This window comes from Cavia porcellus, unplaced genomic scaffold, assembly GCF_034190915.1.
Source record: "Cavia porcellus strain 051 isolate PalLab524CR breed Dunkin Hartley unplaced genomic scaffold, mCavPor4.1 scaffold_4, whole genome shotgun sequence".
Classification (NCBI taxonomy): Eukaryota; Metazoa; Chordata; class Mammalia; order Rodentia; family Caviidae; genus Cavia; species Cavia porcellus.
In genome coordinates, this window is record NW_026947487.1 from 100,304,754 (window position 1) to 100,327,305 (window position 22,552).

Consider the following 22,552-nt stretch of genomic DNA (forward strand, 5'->3'; position numbering starts at 1 on the left):
ACTGTATATATAGGAAATATATATACATATATATATATATATATATACTGTATATATAGGATTATATAGTATATATAGGAATATATACACTTCCTGTATATTTCTACATAGCTTTTTCTTGCACTTAAAACAAGATTAAAACAAGATTCACATTCTTTACCACAGTGAACAAGGTCCACACCTGCCTCTCTAACCACTTCTTTCCTTCTCTATCTTTCCTTCCTGGCTTTTGTATTGCTCCTAGAATGGTTCAGCCTCATTTGTACCTCAGGACTTTTTTTTTCTTTGTGCTATTGAGAATTTAACTGAGAACTTTTGCACTCAGCTATGCCACTAGACTTTTTTGTCTTTAGAGTCTGAGTGACTCAGTTACCTTGTGATCATTCTGCTTCAGTCTCATATATTTTTGGGAATATAGAAGTACACTAGCTCATGTGGCTTTTGTTGTTATTGTTGCTTTTTAGACAATGTCTGGAACTGTACCTGAAACTGGCCGTGAACTTATGATTCTCCTTGTCTCCAGCTCCTGAATACTTGGTTTATAGGCCTCTCCTATTATATCTGGCTCTGTCTCAAGGTCTTTTCCATGTACATTTCCTTCAGCAATGCTTCATTTTCAGATATTCACATGACTCCCTCATTTCCATTTCTGTTGCAGAAATGTTCCCTCATCAAAGAAGACCTCTTAACTAACTTGTGTAACTTGGCATTCCTTATTATTCTGTATTCATACTGTTTTATTTCCTTTGTAGTGGTTATGGTAATCTGATTTTTAAAATTTTATTTTACTGGTGCTCTTAGAATGACTGCAGATGGTTGCATATGTTAGGCCTTTACCTGTGAGGTATAACCCCAAACCCTGATATTGTATTTTCTATCTCATCTTTTTGGTGGGTGCTTTGACAAGAAAAGTTTCAAATCTCTTATTTACCAACATATCCTTAACATTGATGCGGTAGCTGATGTGTGACACGTGCTCAGTAAGTACTCGATGAATGAAGGGACATATGTATGGGTAGACTGAGAGTGATATGACATCCTCTCAGTCCCACTCCTCTTTGCACAAACACACACACACACACACACACACACACACACACACACACAATTTTGTAAGACTGAGTTTTAAACACAGGGCCTCATACATACTAAATGCATTTAAGAGAAGTGGCGTAGTTTCACCCTCAAGTTGTCTAAGCATCATTGTAGACATAGCACTGTGAGAAACTGCACCCAAGGATCCCTTTGGCCTGCAGAGGCCTTAAAAGAACAGATACTACATGTGGAGATGTACTACAAGGGAAGCGGGAGCTTTGAGGATTGGCTTGCACAAGTTGACTTCCAGTCAAAATATTTTACCAAGCACTAAAACCCACTTGTGCCACAGTGAGCTGGGAAGAAAGGAACATGTAAACATGAGGAGGATTCTAGACTTCCCTCAAGGTGCATCCCAGAGTCCTCCCTGCATGCGGTTTATGTGCACACAGCCTTCCTCCTCAGCCTGGTTTTATGGCTTCCCCAAGCAGGCTTGTTCTCAGGTAGCTTGCTTTTAGAAATGATTTGCCAGTTAAATGTGTTCCAGGTCCTTCTTGACTCAAATAAAGAATTGAATGAGCAATCCAAAAAATGGTGCCAAAATTTATTTGAAAAGCAAGGGGTAAAGGTGTAATGGAGTAACTGGCTCTACAGAGTGAGCTTGGGTTGAACAAAGGAGAAGAAAACATAAAAGCAAAAATAAATGTGTACCTTGGATCTGGGAGCCACAGGGTGGGCTACCATGCAAGGAACAGGAGAGTAGGCTCCTGGTGCAGTCTGTCCTTACATGCTTCAAACAATCATACATAAAGCACTGGCAGGAAACTTCACAGCTCCTAGAGGCAGTCCATCTTCCCAAGCAGGTCTTAGTCATGAACCATAAAGGGCACCAGAGAGACATGTCTGAGGTCTCCTTGGAAAATCAGAAGTCTGATGGGAGCAAAAAGGGCAACCCTGAGGGCTTTTGTCTCCATATTGGGGACCATTGACCCATTAGACAGACAGAGGCCAAGTCACTTACCAGCCTTACCTAGTTCTTTATCTTCTATGAATTACGGGCAGAACTTCTCCAAGCAAAGTTTTGCTTAGCCACCCAGTTGAACCACTCAAATGACTCTTTCTTTCAGTAGAGTGAAACCATATGGGAAAAACATCTCTTCCATTTACTCTGATAGAAAAAGGACTAAGAATGGGGATGGCTCTGCTTTTGTATACTCATAGTCACTTTAGGTTTTTAAACGCTGTTTACTCAGGCCACCAGGCATAGGTCTTTAACTCACCTGCATTTAAAAAGGACGAGAAATCTAGCCAAGAGGCAAATGCCTCAGGAAGCTGAGGTGAACATCCAGAGGAAGCCTAGTCAGCTCGAACCAATACTGCTGCCACTCAGCTGCCACTGCCACTGCCGAGAGGCTGAAGCTGCAGGCTTTGATCACGAGCATGGCACAGTTTTACTCATCACCAGCCAAGGCACACATGTCTCCTCCTCCCAGTGCCCCTGGCACTTCCTCCCTATTACTTGCTCATTGCTACCAGGCCTGCCCATTGGGGTAGGCAGCACTGATGTCAGCATGCTGAGTTTGGCCCATCCCAGTACCATTTGGCTTGCCTGGTACTTGAGCCCAGTCAAAAGCCTTGGGCACTTTAAAAATAGACAAATTTTCTCTTGCATCCACACCCTCCTGGAGCTGTGGTAAGGTGGTCACACCCCACCTGGAACAGACTTCCGTGCACTACCCATGGGGAATAGGCCTGCTGTGTAGACATAACTGGGTACCGTCTTATGTGCCTGTACCCGCCCAGGGCCCTGAGCACGGTTCTCTTGCACTTTTGGGCACCATTTGTTCCTCCAGTTGTAGACCTGCGTCACCGAAGTTTCCACCATGGCAAGGGCTGTGCAAGTTCTCAAACACTATCACTCAATTTTTTTCTTCCATGCGGGAAGAAAGAAATAAGAAATAAAGGTTCTTCTCTCTTGTTCTCCATGAGCTCACAAGTTCTTTAGAATTAGAGGCTTAGCTCATAAGGCCAGTTAGAAAAAAATAAAAAAAGAGGGGAAAAGATAGTGACCAGTAAGTAACATAATCCCACAGAATCTTCACATAAAAAAAGATGGTGGTGGGGCTGGGGATTTAGCTCAGCGGCATAAGCGCCTGCCTTGCAAGCAGGCAGTCGTGAGTTCGATCCTTGGTATCGATAAAAATGAAAAAGACAAAAAAAAAAAAAAAAAAAAAAAAAAGGATGGTGGCTAGCCCCATGGCATGGTGATATAGTGACTGGCCACGTGACAAGGCAATGTGGTGGTGCTCTGGACCAAAACACAAACCCAAGAGAAAGAAAAGCCACTTACACACTAGGTTAAGTGGAGACCAGGCTGATTTCCAAAAAGGGTGGCAAAATACAACAAACAAAAATGAAGCATACTCATGGAGTGAGTGCAATTGAAGAAAAGAAAAAAAAAAAAATCATCTGTGGCAGCTGGAAGTAAAATAAAAGCCTCCCCCACCGTCCGTGGCCAGAAAAGCAGCAAACAGGTCCCTGCACCTCATGAGAAGAGGCCCCTGCTTTTCTGGCCCAGGGGAGAGAGAGAGGAAAAGGAGAGAAAAAAAGTTCTCACGGAGAGAAGCAAAGAAAATGTGCCCACCACGGGCCTTGCCTTGGTCCCCTGTTACCTGAGCTTTATTCCTGATTGGTTATGCCAAAATGCCATTGGGTGGCTTCCTTTTAGAAATGATTTGCCACTTAAAATGTATTTCAAGTCCTTCTTGCCTCAAAGTATTGAGTGAGACAAGTCAAAAATGGTGCCAAAGTGTATCTCAAAAGTGAGAGAATGAAGGCAGAAGAGAGCAGCTGGCTCTCTGGAGCAAACTCGGACTGAACAAACGTGAGAAAAAGGGACTGAGGACTTAGCTCAGCAGCATAAGCGCCTGCTTGGCAAGTGTGAGTTTGTGAGTTCAAACCTAAGTACAAAAAAAAAGTGATCAAAAGTGAGAAAAAGGTAAAAACAAAAATAAAAGTGTACCCTGGGTCTGGAAGACACTGGAGGCTACTGTGAAAGGGACATGAGACCAGGTGCCTCGTGGAGGCTGTCACCCACATCTCCTGAGAACCTGTGAGTGGCTCAGAGATGGAGCCCTGGGAATTATCTGGCACTGTCCTGGGATCGTGTGATTAACAAGTCCAGCTCACTCCCCAGCCAGCTGCCACACTCTGCCTTCCTACCTCAGGCCGGCTCTAGGAACCTGAGCAGCTGAGCTCACGGCTGCCCATTTAGATGAGTAGCAGGCTGCACTTGAGACACTTTTATCATTTTAATTTTTTGTTTGTTTTCAATTTGGGGTTTTTGAGACAGTGTCTCTCTATGCAATGAGGTTGCATAGAGAGATCTTCTGACTGAAGATCCTTCTGCTGTGGCTGGAATTACATGTCTGAGCTATCCTGCTGAGGTGAGTTTTCCAAGTTACTGAGTTTGCTGAGTGGTGTCCTGGTCACAGCTTACATGTTTGTCTGTCTCTTGGTTTTGTTATAAACTGGTAATTGGGGTAATCTTTTATGCATAGATAGATAGGATAAATAAATAGATTCATTTGTTCATTCATTTCAGACAGGCCCCAAAATGTTGCCTAAGCTGGCTTCTATCTCATGTGCTCAAGCAATCTTCCTCAATCAACCTCTCATAACTGGGACTACAGATATGGACCACTGTGGTGACTACAAGAAGTCTGTAAATCCCAGCACTTGAGAGGCTGAGGCAAGAGGATCACCATGAGTTCAAGGCCAGGCTGGGCTACATAAGTGAGATCATGTTTTAAAAAAATTATACATATACACATTTTTAAATTTAATTAATTTTGTTTAAAGAAGAAAAAGAGAAAACAGAAAAAAGGGTAGCAACAATACAGAATTCCCCACCCCCAAAAAACCACTAAGAAATCACTAGTTGATAAATTACACACTGTCATTTTAGAAATAGTTGTTCAAGTTACAAAATTAAAGCATACAGAGTGGACATTCAAACAGTGAAACTGCAAACAGTTCTGCTCAATGATCCAACAAAAATTTAGTAATATGGTTATCAATCCTATACACTTAAACATACATGCAGTTATATCCTTTAGAGTACTTTCTTTTCATCTCTTTTTCAATAGCAATTACACATTTTATTACTCCTAAATTTCTTATTACTTTTTACACTAGAGATACAATGTGATATTTATAAATATGATTCTTATTTATTTCACTTATTTTTAAACAGGTCTTTATCCTATACTTACTTGGCATGGGTGCTGGGGATCCTAAGAGCTGTTTTTTTTTTTTTTTTTCATTTTTTTCCCTAAGATTACTTCCTTGAGCATATTTTTCTCATGTGTGGAAATTGGCAACCTGACCCCTTTAACAAGCACAAAGCTGTCCAGTCACATCCTGTATATAGGAGGAACGATGAGGGGTTAACGGCAACTCTCAGTAGGGACATTGATTGAGCCTCACAGCCTGTGCCTCTGTGTTTTTTTTTCCCCAGGTTAAGAAAATTTTTATTTATTTTTTTAATTTTGGGACAGGATCAGCGAGGGCTTCTGTAGTCATTCAAGATGGCCTTGAAGTCACTATACAGCCTAGGCAGACTTCAAACTCACAGTGATGCTCCTGCCTCAGCCTCTGAAGTGCTGCAATTACAGTGTTTGCCACCATGCTCAGCAAAAAAACCTTTGAGTCACAGGTTCTTTCCTGGCATTGTTAGAGTGCATATCAGGAAAGGGAACAACAGTTTGCTTCTGTAGCTTTTCAGGACAAATATGCTGATCACACGGTGGAACTCTTCACTCAGGGCTGGGGTTATGTGAGGATGACAGTGCTGTCTCCTCTTCCGGATGGTTGATGTGGCTGAGCCATAGACATAGGCCAACCTGTGCTCCTCTTCTGTCTCACATCCCATTCTTCGGGACTTAGTGTGTCTCCACCTGTTGAGAGCAATATGACCTCACTGTCATCGCCCACAGTGCCTGTAGTGACTTCGTTAGAGGCTACATCAGATTTCTCCCTTACTCTGTTCATACTTCTACTATATCTTCCTCCCACACCCAAAAGAGGATCCACGCTCTTTGCCACAGTTCAAAGGATCACATCTGCCACCCAACAACATTTTTCATTCTAGTACTGGCAGCACAATGGGGGGGCAGAATGACCACTCCCTTCCACCCATTTGAGCTTGGGCAACATCAATGGGCTGATCCTCTTTCCACTATTACCTGTAACTTAATCAGGTAAACTTGGAAACTCCCATGCTTGTTGAAAGCCCCTGACTCAGGGTGACTTAACACTCTGTTAATCATTCTTGTCAGTTTTACCTGAAGACCAAATGAGAGGCCCCTGGACTGAGGTTCACCTCCTTAAAAATAAACATGGTTTCTCTCTCAATCTCTCTCTCTCTCTGACTCTCTCTCTGTGCGCGCGCGCGTGCACACACACACACATACACACACATCCTCTTTACTTTCCTGTCATCCTGGCACCATTTTTCTGTGTATGTCACATTTTTCTGTAAAGACCTTCCCTGAGTACATTCTTTATAAATAAATGTTGCTGCTTTTCATTTACCTTTGAATGTAGACTTTGAATTCTTGGCTTGCTGTATACAAGAGCCCAGAATCTGTCAGATCCATGACCCCCCAAAGTTTCAATTGGTCATATGTGGGGTTTTCTCAGAGGTGGCTGGATCTAGAGTGTGTGATGCTGGAATTAAGGGTGTGTGATTACTAAATCAGTCCACTGATTGGTTTGGCATAGTTTTGGATAGGATTAAGGATGCTCCATCCTGGATGTGAGTGCTACCTGCCCTAAGGGATAATATATAAGGTACAGAAGGAGGGTGCTGTGGTCATCATTTGCTCCTTGCTACTTTATTGCTTTGCTGCATTCTGCCTTCCATGAGCTGTTTGTCATCTGTGATGCCACCCTGTCTTGGAGCCAGCCAACTATGAACCGAAACCTCCATAAATCATGAGCCAAATAAACGTTTCCTCCTTTAGCACTGACTGTTGGGTATTTTGTTTTAGCAACAAGAAAAGTAACTAAGACAGTGAGCTAGCCAGGAGACATTGGAAGGAAGGTAAAGCCCTTTTTGGGAACCTTTTTTTCTCTCTTTTCCTTTTTACAAGCAATCAAGGGTACTTGTTGGGTGAACAGGATAGATTCCCAAGAGTAAGAGATGACCAGAGCAAAAGCCTTCAGCCTTTGTAGGGGGCAAGAGGACTCCTGCTGATCCACTGGGATTGTATTTTGCTATTGGTACTTGCAGCATGGGAATTCCCCCTCGAGTAGCCATAGCCACGGTTTCCCATGCCTTGGGGAGCCAGGATTCAAACCAAGCCAAAGTGAGGCAGCCGGCAAGTTTCATGGCTCTCATGGGCCCTGGAGAAGTGGGGTTGGGGTACTCTGGCCTAGACAGAGTTCCCCAGGCTGAATTTTTAATTTTTCTCAGGGTATTGGGAAATATAGGGCCAGTTCACATAATATTATTGCTTCTCTTTGGAGGGTACAGTTGGCTGCGTGCACTGGATGCATGGGATTTAGGTGGCCTCTTTGGTATCACTAAAGATGTTTGTGGGGTGCAGTGGAACCCCTTAGCTCACACTGAGTGAGTGTCCTTCTCTGGCTTGTTTGCCTTCCCTCCCTATACTGAAGGAACTTCTGTTCACTTTTTGTCCTTCCTTTACCCCTAAGCTTTCATCTACCTGCAAACTCAAATTATTTGGCTTTCTGGTATTAGTCAACTGAGAGAGACAGAGTTAAAATATAGAATACTAGCCTAGTGATTTCTCACATGGAGAATGGAAAGAACACTTGTGGTCATTTAAAAAGGTACAGTTTTTGTGCTGGGAGCAGAAGCAGTTTGTCTTCTCCTGTATCCTAAAACTGATCTATAACTGTCTCCCCTGGAGTTACTTCTCTAATACTAGTTTGTTTTCTTTAGTCTACTTGGTTTTGCTTTTGTTGTGATATTGTGACACGAACTAATGAAATGCAGGAGAGCTGGAGACAGAGGAAGAGACTTAAGAGAAGAGGTTTCCATACAAGGGCATAGGTTTTAAAAGCCAGGCTGGACCTCTGGCTGTGGTAGTTTAAACTGCATTCGCTTATTCCCTGTTTTTAGACTGTCACCTACTGGCCAATAGTGGGTAGTCATCTGGTTTTTTTTTGTTTGTTTGTTTTGTTTGTTTTTTTTTATTTAAGAGGAAAAAGAGAAAAACACAAAACAAAACAAAGCAGTGTAAGGTTACACATAATACAGAACTACAAAAAAAAAACATAACAGTAAGAAATCACCTGTTAATAGATTACATATTATCATCTTGGAAATAGTTGCTCAGATCACAGTATCAAAGAATACAAAGTAGACATTCAAACAGGGAGACTGCAAACAGCTGTGTTCGATGATCCAAAAACATTAATATAGTCAGCTATTTAACACCCCTAAACACACTTGCTGTTATATCCGTTAGAGCTCTTTTACCCATTTCTCAATCAAGGGCTCTAGGAACCACATCTGCAAGAAAATTTTCAGGGTTTGGGGGTTCTGTTTAGTAAGCTCTTGCTATTCCTCCCTAAACAGGATGTTAGGTGGTTTTATAATTGGTTAAGAGGCATCCAGCAAGTAAGGCATCCTGGTTTGGTACTTTTTATTCAGAAAATGGGTTGTGGTCATAGCGGAGGTCCAAAGGTTCAGAAGGAAGTGGTGCTGCTACCCAATACTTCTGGCCCACAAGGAGTCCAGCTGTCCTAGGGAACCCCAGAGGTGAGAACTGGACAGGGTTATAGATCTTGAGGATCCCTTGCATAATTCCCATGTGGAAATGATGCAAGAGAAGGCACAATGAGGTTCTTATGACCAAAGCCTAAGGGCTTCAGCTGTATTAGGTCACAGCCTGAGGCTTTATGGCTCAAGATCCACAGGAGATGCCCTACAATGTCCCCATTAGTAAGCCAGGGACTGACCCAGGGTTAGGCCTATTAGGATCCCACAATGTAATTTTTAGTCGTCCCATTTCCAGACCTATCCTGGGAAATGCCTCATTTATTCCTTCTGATCCTCTGCTCAGATGCCTTCTCTCATTAGAAACATTTTCGTCTCAAGGTCCATCAGAGAGACCGTCTTACATTCCTGTGTACTAAAAAATTGCCTATATAGCTACTTGGGAAAAAGAGACAAGGCCTCCTAAACTATGACTCCATATTTCAATTAGATCTTAATTTGAGAAACGGAAAATGGTCAGGATGCTTTGCGTTCAGGCCTACCAGAACCTCTACAAAGTCCTGTCTTCGCCCTAGAACTACCCCTTCCCCTGGGAGCTGCTGCTGCTGAAGACTCCCTCTTGTCAGCTTCTCCTTCCTCAGGCTATCTCCTCACCTGCTCAGTCAGTGCCCCCCAGGGATAAAGGCCATTGTCTGAGCCCCCCACAATGCCAGGTGTGGGTCTGCTTACCACAGGGCATGGATTTAAGGAACTCAATATCTAGGCCTGCCACCACTCTATCCCTCTGAGAAGGGACACTCAGTGGCAGGTACTGAGGGTACTGTCCAGGTGTAGGACATTTTTTGAAATTATGGATATTCAACAATGCATGGAAAAACTGGATAGGTTTTCTGAGATTTCTGAAAAGTTTGCTGATGGTTTTTGTGCTCTTAACAATGGGTCTTAATTTGACCTGGTGAGATGTCCAGTTCATCCTGGTTTTTTTTTTTTTTTTCTGTATAGCAGTAGAAATAAAAAGGACTTTTAAGGACCTACAAGACCGACTAATGATGAAGCTTTCACAGCTCTACTCAGCGATAATCAGGCAACTGCTATATTGTTTCGATCCCAAGAGGGGCCCAAGTTGGATTATGACACAGTGTGGAGAAGCCAAAGAAAGGCATTCATCTAAGTCATTATAGTGGGTATCCAGCTGCTTTTCAATGCTGGCTTGAAGAAAAACTCTGTAAATATACTAATTTAGAACCAGAGCTGAGGTCAGATTATCCTGGGACAGAATTTTATCAATCAGTCAACTCCTGATATTAGGAGAAAGCTCCAAAAATTCTGACAGGACTCACAAGCAGGAGGCACCGATTGATTGATGGGGCTTATTCAGTCTTTAGTAACTATGATGAAGTAGAAGACGAAATGAGATGAAAATAGACTAAAACCATGCTTGCCCTAATTGATGAGGCTCAGGATACAGCCACACTGCTAAGGGAAACCAAGGTAATACAGAGTGATAGAAACAAGTCAGAGTGTTTCAGGTGCAAGCAATCTGAGGAGTGCCCTGTAAAACCACCAGATCCTTGTTAGGTTTGTCAGAACATGGAAAAAGATGATTGGCATTGGAGTAGGGACTGCCTTTGTTCCCAGAGAAGGACGAGGTCATCCACCACGGTGGAAGCCAGGGAACAATCCTTGGACAGTGAATGATGTTGCCCTAGGCAGCCTGTGTGGCTCCTGCACAAGCTTATTTCTATCACTTTACTGGTACCTCAGGTGACTAGAAGTAGCAGGCAAACAAATTATATTTCTCTGTGACACTGGGGTGTCCTATTCAATTCTAATTTTTATTGGGGTAAGCTTTCATCCCATCACATATTTGTTGTGGGCCTTGAAGGGGTTATCTGGATAGCTTTCTTTTACCTCCACTCTGAACTGCTGGTTGGAAGATTTTCTTTTCCAAACTTCTTTTATGATGATACTAGAGTTCCCCATATTAGTAATTGGAAGATTTATATTCTTCCTACTCAAGGCCACTCTGACATTCAAGCTGCTGGAAACCTGTGTCATAGTTGCTATAGACCCAACCAGTGTAACCCCTTGGAATCTGACCTCTGCTGGGAGTTGATCCCCAACATAGTATGATGGTACTTTGTGGAGGGCTGTTAAAGTCGTCCCAGTAATTATTCAGCTAACTAACCCTCACCTATACCTTCACAGAAGATAATATTACCTTAAGAAAGAAGCTAGGCAGGGGCTGAAGTCCATTATTGGTAGGCTTTTGCCTACAGAGTTACTGGTGCCATGCCAAGCCCCATGCAACACACTCATTTTTACCAAGTTAAACTGTCAGAAGAATATCACAGTATAAGATCTCAGAGCCATCAGTGATGCAGTGGTGCCTACTCACCCTTTAATAGAAGACCCATGTAAGATCCTGGGGAACCTACAAAATGGTTTTTTGTCCTTGATCTCAAAGATTCTTTTCTATTCCTGTAGATTCTAACTCAATGTTTGCCTTTGAATTGGAAGACCTCCCAATAGGACTCTGCAGCAGTATACTTGAACTGCCTTCCTCGGGGTTTTAGAGCCCCACTTTTTTTGTGTGGGAAATAGCTTAAGATCTGGGCCTTAGTTAAAGTTTAAAAAGAGAGGCTGATTAACACTCCCACTCTTTTCAGGGCTCCACTGGACCCTGTAAACTAGGCTCTTAATTTTCTTCCTGCCCTTGGACTGACTTAGGCTTATGCACTGTTTTCAGTGTCTACTGGTTTGAAGACCTGGAATACTGCTGCCGAGGTGGGTATAACCAAGATAAGTCCATGTCCCTGCAGCTTTTGGGGACTTCTCACTGTCTTCTGACCTTGCTTCCTCTCCACACAGCTTTGCCTGGTCCTCTGTGCATGTCCCAGGTGTCCATCCCTGAGCTCCGCATGTGTGCATATGCATCAGGAACCTTGTGTCTTTGTCCTCCTGAAGAAACTTCTGGTGCTTCCCAGCCTCCTCACCTTGCACTATCCACCATCTGTGCCCACTGTGCACAGGTCATTTGGAGTTCCTTTTCCTTGTTACTCTGGGGCTCCTTGGCCTGTTCCTCATTTTTGTGGATGTCTTCTCTAAAGTATTCCTGAGAACAGGGTGCGCTGAGAGCTGTGAACAGTTATAAACATCTGCTGGAATGTGGATTCCAGTTGCATGTCTACCCTCAGGCTGCGTAGAATTGCCCAGAACCTTCTTATTCAGCACTCTCCACCCACAGTTGGTGCCCTTCTGAGCCCTGGCCCTTGGCAAGAGCACATTGTGCTCTCCCCTGTGTCTGGTGATCCTTTGAGAGCGCAGTCGTGGCAGGTGGCTCAGGGCTCTGCTGGGCAACATGTGTCCTGCCTCCAACTGGTTAACCCTGGATCTCAGTCTTTTGTTTAAATGTGCCTTGAAAAGCATGAAATTTAATCATGTCAGGGGCACTGTAAACACCCATGCAGCCCCAGTGCAGGCTGGGATGGAACCCACCACATAATTGACCTATACCCCTGCTTCTGCCAGATGTCTCTAAGCTCTTTTCTGTCCTTGGACTCCACCACAGATGTTGTACTGTAGGCCGTGGACTTAGGTCAGGGTACTTGGAAGCATGGCAAAGCCCATGGATCATCTAACTTTGCCTCTTGAGTTTATAGGAGCTCTTTTGTAGCTCCCACGCAATAAGACCCTACTGTGGTCTTCTCAAACCATAGTGGGAGCCTGTATCCCCAACCTGTCTCCCAAGGGTCAGGGCGGATGCCCTACAGGCAAGGACAATCCTTGGCTGCTCTGGGAGCAAGAACTTTTGAGCAATGTGATAAAAGTGGGGCTTGGGAGCACAACACTGTTGCATCCACCTACTATCAGTGGGGAGAGAAGTGGAGAGCACTGTGGAAAACTGCTCCCAAAGTTCAAAACCCATGTCCATTTCCATGGCTCATTAAGAAACCCTCAAAGGAGGAACACAGTTCCCTTGAACTTTTAGATCAGATAGTGAGTTCCTTTGTCCCCACATAGGTGGGTCCAGCACCCTATTCAGCAGAAAGTAGCCACAGAAGACAAATCTTTCTCTTCTTGTACCCCTTAATGATTTTGAGGGAACAAGTCTCTCAAGGAGGAATAGTACAGTGGGAGCTGGAAGACCATTCCCTTTTCACCCACTTGAGTTTGGGAGACATGGCAGGGCCAGTTTCCTTTCCGTTGTTACCTGTAACTTAATCAGAAGGAATTCTGGAACACACGTGCTTGCTCCAGCATCTTATTAAACCTCCTTGTCAATCTGACCTAGAGACCCAATGAAAGGAACCCGGGCTAGGTTGTACCTCTTAAAAAGAAAAGCTTGATTTATTTGTATGTATGTGCTTTTTACTTTCCTATCATTGTCGCATCATTTGCTTTTTCAGCTTCTCACACTGGGGAGACATTATAATGTTTACACACATGTGAGTCTGATTTATTTCACTTATGAGGATGGTCTCAAGTTGCATCCATTTACCTATGTCTCACATTTATTTTTCTTTATAGCTAAGTAGCACTCCATTGTATAAAAATACTACAACTTTTTTGTCCATTTCTTAGTTGATGGATATTTGGGTTGTTTCCAAGATTTAACTATTACAAACTGTGCAGTTATAAATATGCACATATATCACTGTGGTATATGATGTTTTTAATTTTTCTATGGCTTTTAATACTGCAGGTCTGATTTCAAAATCATTTTCTCCAGGAAAAGACCTCTCCCCTAGCTGTGTAGACTCCCCATATTTTATTTCACAACTCCTTTCTTCCTTGCCTTTATCACAGCCTGAATGATTTGATAGGCAAGTCATTCAATTAAAATAATTATTCTTTTATTTAGCAAAAATTTACTGAACACCAAGGGCTGGGAATTCTTTTTCTTATTTTATTTATTTTAAAGGGAATAAAACAAGACAGTAAAATGAAACAAAACAAAACAGTGATAAGACAGTAAGAAATCCATGATTGCTACTATGTTGCATATTGTTATCTTCTAAATAGTTGCTCAGACTATGGAGTCAGGTTTGCAAAGTCAATCAAACAACACAAATGTCACGTTGCTACATCAATTATTATCGTCTCAGCCTGTGTTACAACCTATTGCTTATGGGTGGGAGAGAGTGGAGAGTGGAAGTGGCTTCTTTGCTGGTTCTTCCTGGCCAGCAGGGCTACTGCCAGCACATGGGGAGGGGGCTGTGTGGTTTCTTTGCTGCTGCTTCTGGCTGGCAGGGCCTCTGCCAGAACAGTGGGGTGGGGGTTGCATGGCTTCCTTGATGCTTCTCCCTGGCCAGCTAGGCCACTGCCCCTAGTTTTCTTATTTTTGCTGGCTTCCTGAATCGTCTCTCTCCATGGGCTTCAAGCCTTAGTTTAGATCCTTCCTGTATCCATAGGACCCACCTGCCTCCTCCTCCTCTTTGTCATGTTTCTGTATTCCGGGGTCTGCACACCAAAACTTGGAGAGATTTTTTCTTCTGCTGCTTACCACTCTGCCATTTTCCCAGAAGTCTTGGGCTCTCCTTTTCTAGTGTTTCTGTTTTAATATTTAGATCTTTGATGGATTTCAATTTTAGTTTAATGCGTGGTGATATTCTAGTTTTAGTCTTTAGCATGTGGAGAGCCAGTTTTTCCAGCACCATTTGGGCTATCTTTCTTCCAGTGAACATGTTTGGCCCCTTTTTCAATGATAAGGAAGCTGAGTGTGTTTGTAGTTGTCTCTCATCTTCTAATAGGTTCCACTGCTCCTCAGGTCTTCTTTTATTGTATCATGCTGATTTTATCACAATACAGTTGCCTTTTTGAGAATACAAGGGGGTTCCTGCCTTGACCAAGGTCAAGAAGGAAGGTACTTGACCCCACATTTACATATTCAACATTTCAGCCTTCCAGAAGATTCCTTAGTTTCATCCCTTATCCTCACTGAAATTGGCCTGCTGCTACATAAGTAGTATTCCCAGGAACTTCTTGGGTTGTAATCTAGGAGGGCTTTCTCCTCTATACTTCTCACCTTGCCCTGAAGCACAGGTACTGTTCAAATAAAGACTCATTTTTGCATTCCTGTAAACCTGATTGTAATTTATTTCTCAGGTAGTGTGGGCTCCAAAAGTCTGGCAAATGTACTAAGCAGTTTTATTTTAAGTAGTGTGGACAGAGCAAATAAACACACTTATTAACACTGAAAAACTCCAGAGACCAGTAGCCAGTAAAGACCAGCAGCAGAGATACAGCACCTGACCTATAGTGTTCAGTATAAGCTAGCACTGGACAGTGATAGGTGGCAGTGGTAGAGACACACACACACACACTTAGCAGAATTGATCCATGGTGTTCATCACAAACTGGCATCAAATGATGACAGCTGACAGTGACAGTGTCTAGCAACCAACTGTGTCAATTGTTGACATTCAGTGTTAGCTGATGTCATTTGGTGACCTCAAGAGAACTTTGCCAATTCATGATTTCCATCTGAATTGAGCAAAAGAACCCTTGGCGGCACCATTGTGATCTTCCTGCTTTAGCATCCCAGAGTAATTGTATTAGCTCTGTGATGGCACTCTTGGATCAGAGACTTTTAATTCTTTTTAGACTTTTAACTTTGTTTGTGTTTTTAGAAACAGAATCTGTCTGTGTAGTGCAGGCTGGCCTAGAATTTGTGATCCTCTTGCTTAAGACTGGGATTATGTGTATGTACCACTCTCTGGTTAGACATAATATGCTAAAAGTCTTGGGTTTATAGGTGATTTGGGATTATTGGTAATTGGATTATGGTGGCACTGGGCTCATAAATGGGTTAATCTATTTTGAGTGCCTGGCTGAGTGTTTTATATGAGACAGTTCTGGTAAAAGGAGGTGAGTAATGGAAAAGTACTTGAAAGGCTGTGTTCTTGTCCTTGACGCCTCTTAATCTTTAGTTCCTTGCCACCATTCTGCCAGCATCTTTCCTCCATTTTCTCTTACCATGTCAATTCTGCAGGAGTTAGACCTACTAGAACAATGAACTAAAACAAACCTAGACTTTTATTTTGGGTATTGGTATTACGTGTCAGCAATTAATACAGTCACTATGCCTGGATCGCCTCAGGGTCTTTATACATGTGTTTACTTCAGGACTGCTGTGCTTTAACTCCTCACGTGCCTCCCTCAATCTCATTATCTGCTGATTATCACCTCTTCTTAAAAATAGTTTGTTGTAAAGAGAAAAAAACCAAGTAAAAATAAAACAGAATAAAGCCAATCAAAACAAATCAATGTAAGCAACATAGGACTTCAAAACAATATGAAATCAACAATAGCTATCATAATGCCTCTTGTCTTCAGAATAGCTGCAGATACCTTAAGACATAGTAAAAATCAAACAAAACAGAGGAGAATAGACTCAATAGAAACAAAATAATGAATGCAATAAAGGACTTTAAAACAAGGCAAGGTAAATACATAATGGCTACCATAATATAGCTTGCTATCTTTGAAATAGCTGCTCATACCATCAGATATAACACAGTCAAACAAGGCCAAACAGAATAAAACCCAACCCAACAAAACAATGAAAATGAAACAGGACTTCAAAACAAGATAATAGGGAATCAACAATGGCCACCACCTTCGGAAGGTGATCCCCTATAGATGCCACACTATGTAGTGTTATCCTCTGAATAGATGATCAAACTACCGGCCCTAGAGCTGCAAAGTCAGTGAAACACTAAAATACCACAAGCATCAAATTGCATTTACTTCAATAGCTATCACCACAGCCAGTGTTTCTCTGGATCAGTTGGTGGCTTTTGGGGGAGAGGGTTTGGCTCTTCTTGTTTCCCAGCCTGTGCACTGGAAGGGGCTGGGCCCTGGCTGTTCCCCTGGCGGCAGCAGCCTATGCATGGTGCCAGTTTTCAGGGACTGCTTCTTGGTGAATTTTTGTTCTCTTCCCTTGCAGTCTGTGAATGGTGCTAACTCACAGGGAAAGGCTGGGGTTTGACTTTCTCCCCAGCGGCAGCAGTCCATGCATGGTGCTGGTTCACAAGGAGGGCTTGCTTCTTGGTGAATTCTTGTTCTCTTCCCCCACAGCTCATGAATGGTGCTGGCTAATGGGGAAGGACTAGGCTCTGGATGTCTCCCTGAAGACAGTGACTCGTGCATGGTGCTGGTTTGTTCCAGGGAGTACTGGCTTCTTGGTCTGAGTATCACCTCTTTAAAGCCTTCCCAGATTACATTGTTTACATGGCATCCTTCATCATTCTTTCTTATAATCAATTTTTGTTTTTTTGTATTGATACTGATGGTGGCTAAAGTCAGGCCTTGTATGTGCTACACAGTCTAGCACTGAGGTACAACCATTACTGCAATATGGCACATGGATGCAAAATAAAGATAACAAGAGACAGTTCTGCAGTTAAGGAGTATAGAGAGCCCATCCTGGTCCTTGTCTCAGTGTGGGAAGTATATATTTGTTGTCCCATGGAAAAGTTATTGGAATTCCAATTAGTTAATTCTAATATCTACCACTTCCAGTACAACCCACATTGAGAATAATGACACTAAGACATAGTTATAATTATGGGAAGCCAAGGGGGTCCTAAGTACAGTCAAAATGGTGGTTCACCTAAACAAATGTTTTCTTTCTTTTTTTTTTTTTTTTTGCTTTTTCTTTTTTTATCAGTACCAGGGATCGAACTCACGACTGTCTGCTTGCAAGGCAGGTGCTTATGCCACTGAGCTAAATCCCCAGCCCCTAAACAAATGTTTTGACTGAGGGCTGAACTCTTCTTTTATTCATTCATAAAGAATGGGGTGGCTGGAGGATGAGTGATTGTGAGAATGATAGAAAGTATGTGAGTAGTATGAGCTGATCTTGGTAGAAGGTCTGAAATTACCTTTGCAATATGCAGAGAGTAGGGTCTGCAGAAAGAGTAATCTGCATAACACAATTTGAGATAGTATTGAATGTTTTGGGGTTGATGCTTCAGCTCTGATGTGTAATTTTTTATGCCCTGGGAATTCATAGCCTCTTTTCTCAAAGCTTGGTCCCAGGTGGCAGTGTGGAGCATGGCTCTCCATCCCATTTGGCTCACATGTTTTTTTGGGAACCATCGGGTGGGGAAACACTGTCACGTTGCTTCAAAGACTACATATCAGCACCTCAGTCAGACTGATTTACATTGCTTAATGCCAATTAAAGAGATAAGGAAATGGCCTAGCCAGCTCTGTACATATCAATACATGGAGATAGGGCCAGGTTTAGCCAAAATGGAGATAATTGCTCTTTTTTCAAGGAGAGTCGTCCAGGTAGTCCTCCACAGAGGAGCTTTGGGATGACCAATGTTCTCTGTGGAACAAAAGGCCATGAGTCCAAAAGATCCTGGCTTTTACTGGTATTAATCAAGGATCTGAGTTGGGGGTCACAGCAGAGTGCTGGGGAAAAGAAACTTTGCAGACACTGACTACAAGGAGAAACAGCAATTTTGTACTAGGCACAAAGGCTCTCCAATTAGCAATTCAAGGATAGCTTGAGGTATACAAGGCTGGCACCTTTATTACCAGGAAGGTATAATTCTTTCTGAGACCCATGGCCTCAGCTGAGATATTATTTCATGTCTTAGCCCTGGAATCTCACAGGTTCTTGCTTGAACCACCATTCCAGTCATCAGCAGAGGAACAATACTCATCCACATGCTGTAATGACGCACGTTGGCTTCCTGGCTGAATTTAATAACATTCTTTTAGCCAAGTAAGAGAACATCTGTCTCAATATAGCCCAGCTTTGTATATCTCAGTGAATAGTATTGAAGGAGACATTAGGGAAAGATTGAGGCAACGGACTTCATTTCTCAGGAGATTGAAGCTTTATTGTCTTCCACAAACCATAAACCCAGCTGTTTGTTATTCATCTTATCCTTGAGTAACTTGGTACTTGTACCGCAGGGTCTTGACTGTCTTATTGACCAAAATGTCCCAAGGAACTAGCACAATGTCTGATTTCAAACAGTTCTTCAGACGTATTTGACGTGTGGATAGATAGATGGATGTGTAGACTGTCTAGCATTTTCTCACCTCTGGTCTACTTTTCATAATACACACACACACACATACCAGTGAAACCCTCAACAAGCTCTTTTCATTTTTAATTTTTATGGTACTGGGGATCAAACATAGAACATCACACATGTTAAAATATGCTCTACGCCTGAGCTATACCCTCAGATTGAGGCTATTTAGTCAAGAAATGGTCTGGAACTTGGTCCAAGTCTTTCAGGGATCATTTCAGGGATCATTCCATCAGAAATGGAATCATGAATCTTTTTTGAAGGCAGAAGGCCTGAGTATGAATGTAGTTGAAATAAGGTGTAATGATTGAGAATTTGGATTGGAAAAATTGAATTTCCAGTGACATACTATCACAGAAAATCATTTTATTTAACAGTAAGAAGCTCTCAGGGGACATTAAGGGCATAGAAGAAAGGAGGTAGAAGCCTCAGTGGGATATTCCTGAGAGCACAGGCATGAGGTTCTCTGTGTAGCCTCTGCTACATTTTGTCTTTGTTTGTGCTGGTAGGTGCTGGCTATGACTGATGTCAGGAGTCCATCTGGAACATTGGGCCTCTACCAGGCTACTCTGCAATAGATTCCTTTCAAGATCCATTGTCTCAAGTCTTATTTGTGTGGTTCAGCCAGCAATCTATTATTGGGTCTTCTGGGCATTGTTCATATGACGAATTTTGGGGCTAGGGCCCCCTAGGTTTTGCTTATATTCTTCCCTAAATCGAGGTCTTTTGAGAGCCCTTGTGGATGCTGACTTTTGGGTTTCAGCCTTTGCTGGGGTGACAATGGAAGCATCTCCACAGACCCACCTCAATGTTGGCTTCACGGCTATGGATTTTACTGGAGTGGCGATGGCAGCATCTCCATAAGTCCGGTAGCCACCAACCAGGCAGTAGGTCTCTCCATGCCAGCTCACCTGGGTTTCTCCATATCCTCGGTAGAGGACATGGTAGTAAACAGGTGTAGGAGGAGCTGTGGGCAGCACTGCTGCTAGAAAGAAAACAAGAACTGATCAGTCACTTTTGCTTCATAACTGGTGTGGTCAAGAACTACCATTCTCAAATGCCTGTCTGGCTGAAGCCCACTACTCTACTTGCCATCCCAACTGTAGCCTTGGCCTCTTCCTTCTTTAGGTCATCTAGAAAAGGATGTTAGTTATAAAAGCACTTGGCTTCTGTGAAACTACACAAAAATCAGCAAGAAATCAACAATATTTGGCCTCCATTTGAACAGTGAACAGAAAAACCTGAATAATTACAAATGGGACATCCTGAATTTCTAGGTACTAAAATTAGTCTCAGCTTCCCTTTTCATAACAAATCAATCCTGGGTTGCACTTTCCTTAGATTTCTAGTCTCAGTAGGCCTTTACTTCTCTCCAAGTTTTTAGACCCAGGTGTATGACACACCCTTGTCCTAGCAACTAAGACTGCAATTGTTCTGGACCCATGTGTATATCTTCATGACAGTGTTGTAAAGATGCCTGAGTCTCAAGGCAAAGTTCATGAAAAACTTTCAACAGATCTTCCTCCAACAACTCTTCTTATCACTTGAAGCCAAATATAATCTATTACGAGTCCTCCAAAGAAAGCTTTTTTTTGGTACTGGGAATCAAACTCAAGACCTTGCATTTTCCAGGAAGGTACTGTGCCACTGAGCTATATCCTCAGCCCAAAAGTATTTTTTTAAAAGATGGGATTTTTACTATGTTGCCCAGCCTTGTTTCTAACTTCTGGATTGAGTTACCCTTGCAGTTTAGCCTTATGAATAAGGGTTCAGATTATAAATGCCTCTTCTGCACCCAGATATGAAGGAAGCATCTTGTTGCCCAAAGGAGAGGATACATTTATTATAATTTGAGCCTTTCTGAACGCTTGCTCAGAAATGAACATCCCTAGCCTGCAGATTGAGTAGTAACACTCCAGGACTGTAACTGAATTCTGACTAGGGAAGATTGGAGGTATGGGAGAAAAAAAATAAAAGGAAGCTGCATATACACCAAGATCTTGTGTAGATATCTGGCCTGAGCCTACCTGCTGCACTGCCCTCCCATGGGACAGATGACAAGTTAGCCTGAAGATAGATGATCTGGTCAGACATTCTCTTCCAGACAACCAAAAATATTGGTGTTTAGTAGAGAAATAGTAGGTTTCTCACAGGATAATAGGTTTCCTCACAGTTGAGTAGATTCCCTACCATGGAAACCAGGAGACCTGTGATGTCGTCACCAACTAGTGAGGTCGCATGTGGAATCCTGAGTTGAGGACAGGCTCTAGGCTGCCAGTGATTGGTGGAAGAGACCAGGGAGAAAAGACAGAAAATAATTTCTAGATTCTTATCTGTCCTCCTTAACCACATCCTTGTCAGTAGCCACTTTTTATATAGCACTCCTGTGGGTGGTCATACTCCTAGTGACCACAGAAGGGCAAGAAAATCCCAAATAGAGTGGAAAGAGAGTCAAGATCAATCCAAGACAGAAGAGAAACTATCCCTTCCCATGAAGTAAGTGATGCCATGCTGATTGAATGAGCCCCAGCCAGAAAAGAAACTACATCTTCTCATGAGCCAGTCAGTGGATTGGCTGAAAAACCAGTGGAGCATCCGCAAGCCCGTGATTTGGAGGATTCACCCTGAGTCCTTCATGATAGCAACTAAGGGGAGGGGAGTAGCTCAATGCTTGTCTTGTTTGGTGAACTCTGCAGGCCTGGGGCTGGTGGTCAGGGCTGGAGGATGGTAGTGTGCATTGTGTCAACTGTGGGGGATATCCTCCTGTCTTGTTTTGAAATACAATGTTTTGGTCCATTTTACTGTTTTGTTTTATTCCTGCGTCTGGTAACCTGAGCAACTATTTTGAAGATAACAATGTGCAGTATTGTTTACTGTTTTGTTTTGCTCCTACTTATTATTTTATTTTATTCAATATTATATTTTGATTTTATTCTGTTTTGTTTTATTTGATTTTGCTGTGTCTGATGGTATGGACAAGTATTGTGAAGATAGTAAGATATATTATGATAGCTATTGTTGACTTCCTATTGTCCTGTTTTTAAGTTCTATAACACTGTCATTGCTGTTTTGACTGGCTTTATTCTGTTTTGTTCTCTTTAAAATAAAAAAGATTAATTCAGGAGACAAGTTGCAATTCTCTGACCTTGGGAATTCAGCAGAGAGGCAGAGATTTGGGTAGATTAGTAGATAAGAGAACACACCTCAGAGTTGTGCTTAAAGCATAAGTGAGATCTGGATATGTGTCAAAGAGAGACTTTACAGAGTTGTGAGAATTATAAAATTAAAGACCATGCCATAGTGATTTTTTTCTTATACATGTGGAAGATTCAGGTCTTTAAAATGAGTTCTCAAAGAAATCATTGAGGGAACAGAGTCTGATCAAGGTAACATTGGTAGTAGAGTGAAATTCTGTTCCATGGTGGGGTCTCATACAGTTCATGGCTTTTGAAAGTGCCAGATCTGTGGAAGGAAGTTCAAGTAGTTCCATGGAAAATGAGGATCTGCAATGACTTAACAAGGCAAAACGGCAGGTCCATTGTAACATGAAGTCCTTCTGTGGTATAATATTTAAACTAGTCAAAATCAGGCTTTCTGTGGCCTAGTGTTCCTCATTGAGGATACCAATTGTGCAAGGCCTCTCAACAGCTGCTCATTCAATTCTTTAGTATTTTTAGACAGGGCCTTGCTATCTAGTCCAGGCTAGTCT

The 22,552-nt window shown here is 42.5% G+C and overlaps 1 protein-coding gene across 1 annotated transcript; it reads right to left on the bottom strand.

Annotated features, from left to right (window-relative positions):
* Positions 1–19,239: 19,239 nt before the first annotated feature.
* Positions 19,240–21,120, bottom strand: Dpep2nb (DPEP2 neighbor). Its single transcript, XM_023566031.2, has 2 exons — positions 20,871–21,120; positions 19,240–19,828 (listed from the first exon to the last, which is right to left on the bottom strand). Exons 1-2 carry the CDS (start codon positions 20,935–20,937, stop codon positions 19,479–19,481), a joined length of 417 nt encoding a protein of 138 aa, XP_023421799.1. The 5' UTR covers positions 20,938–21,120; the 3' UTR covers positions 19,240–19,478.
* Between the last annotated feature and the right edge of the window lie 1,432 nt (positions 21,121–22,552).

What these genes read in the sequence shown, in the direction of transcription:
- Dpep2nb (XM_023566031.2), bottom strand. Translation starts at nt 20,937, where the DNA reads ATGTCTGACCAGATCATCTATCTTCAGGCTAACTTGTCATCTGTCCCA. An exon ending in ATGGGAGGGCAGTGCAGCAG is followed by an intron (nt 19,829 to 20,870) that starts GTAGGCTCAGGC and finishes TTTTCTTTCTAG; the next exon opens with CAGCAGTGCTGCCCACAGCT.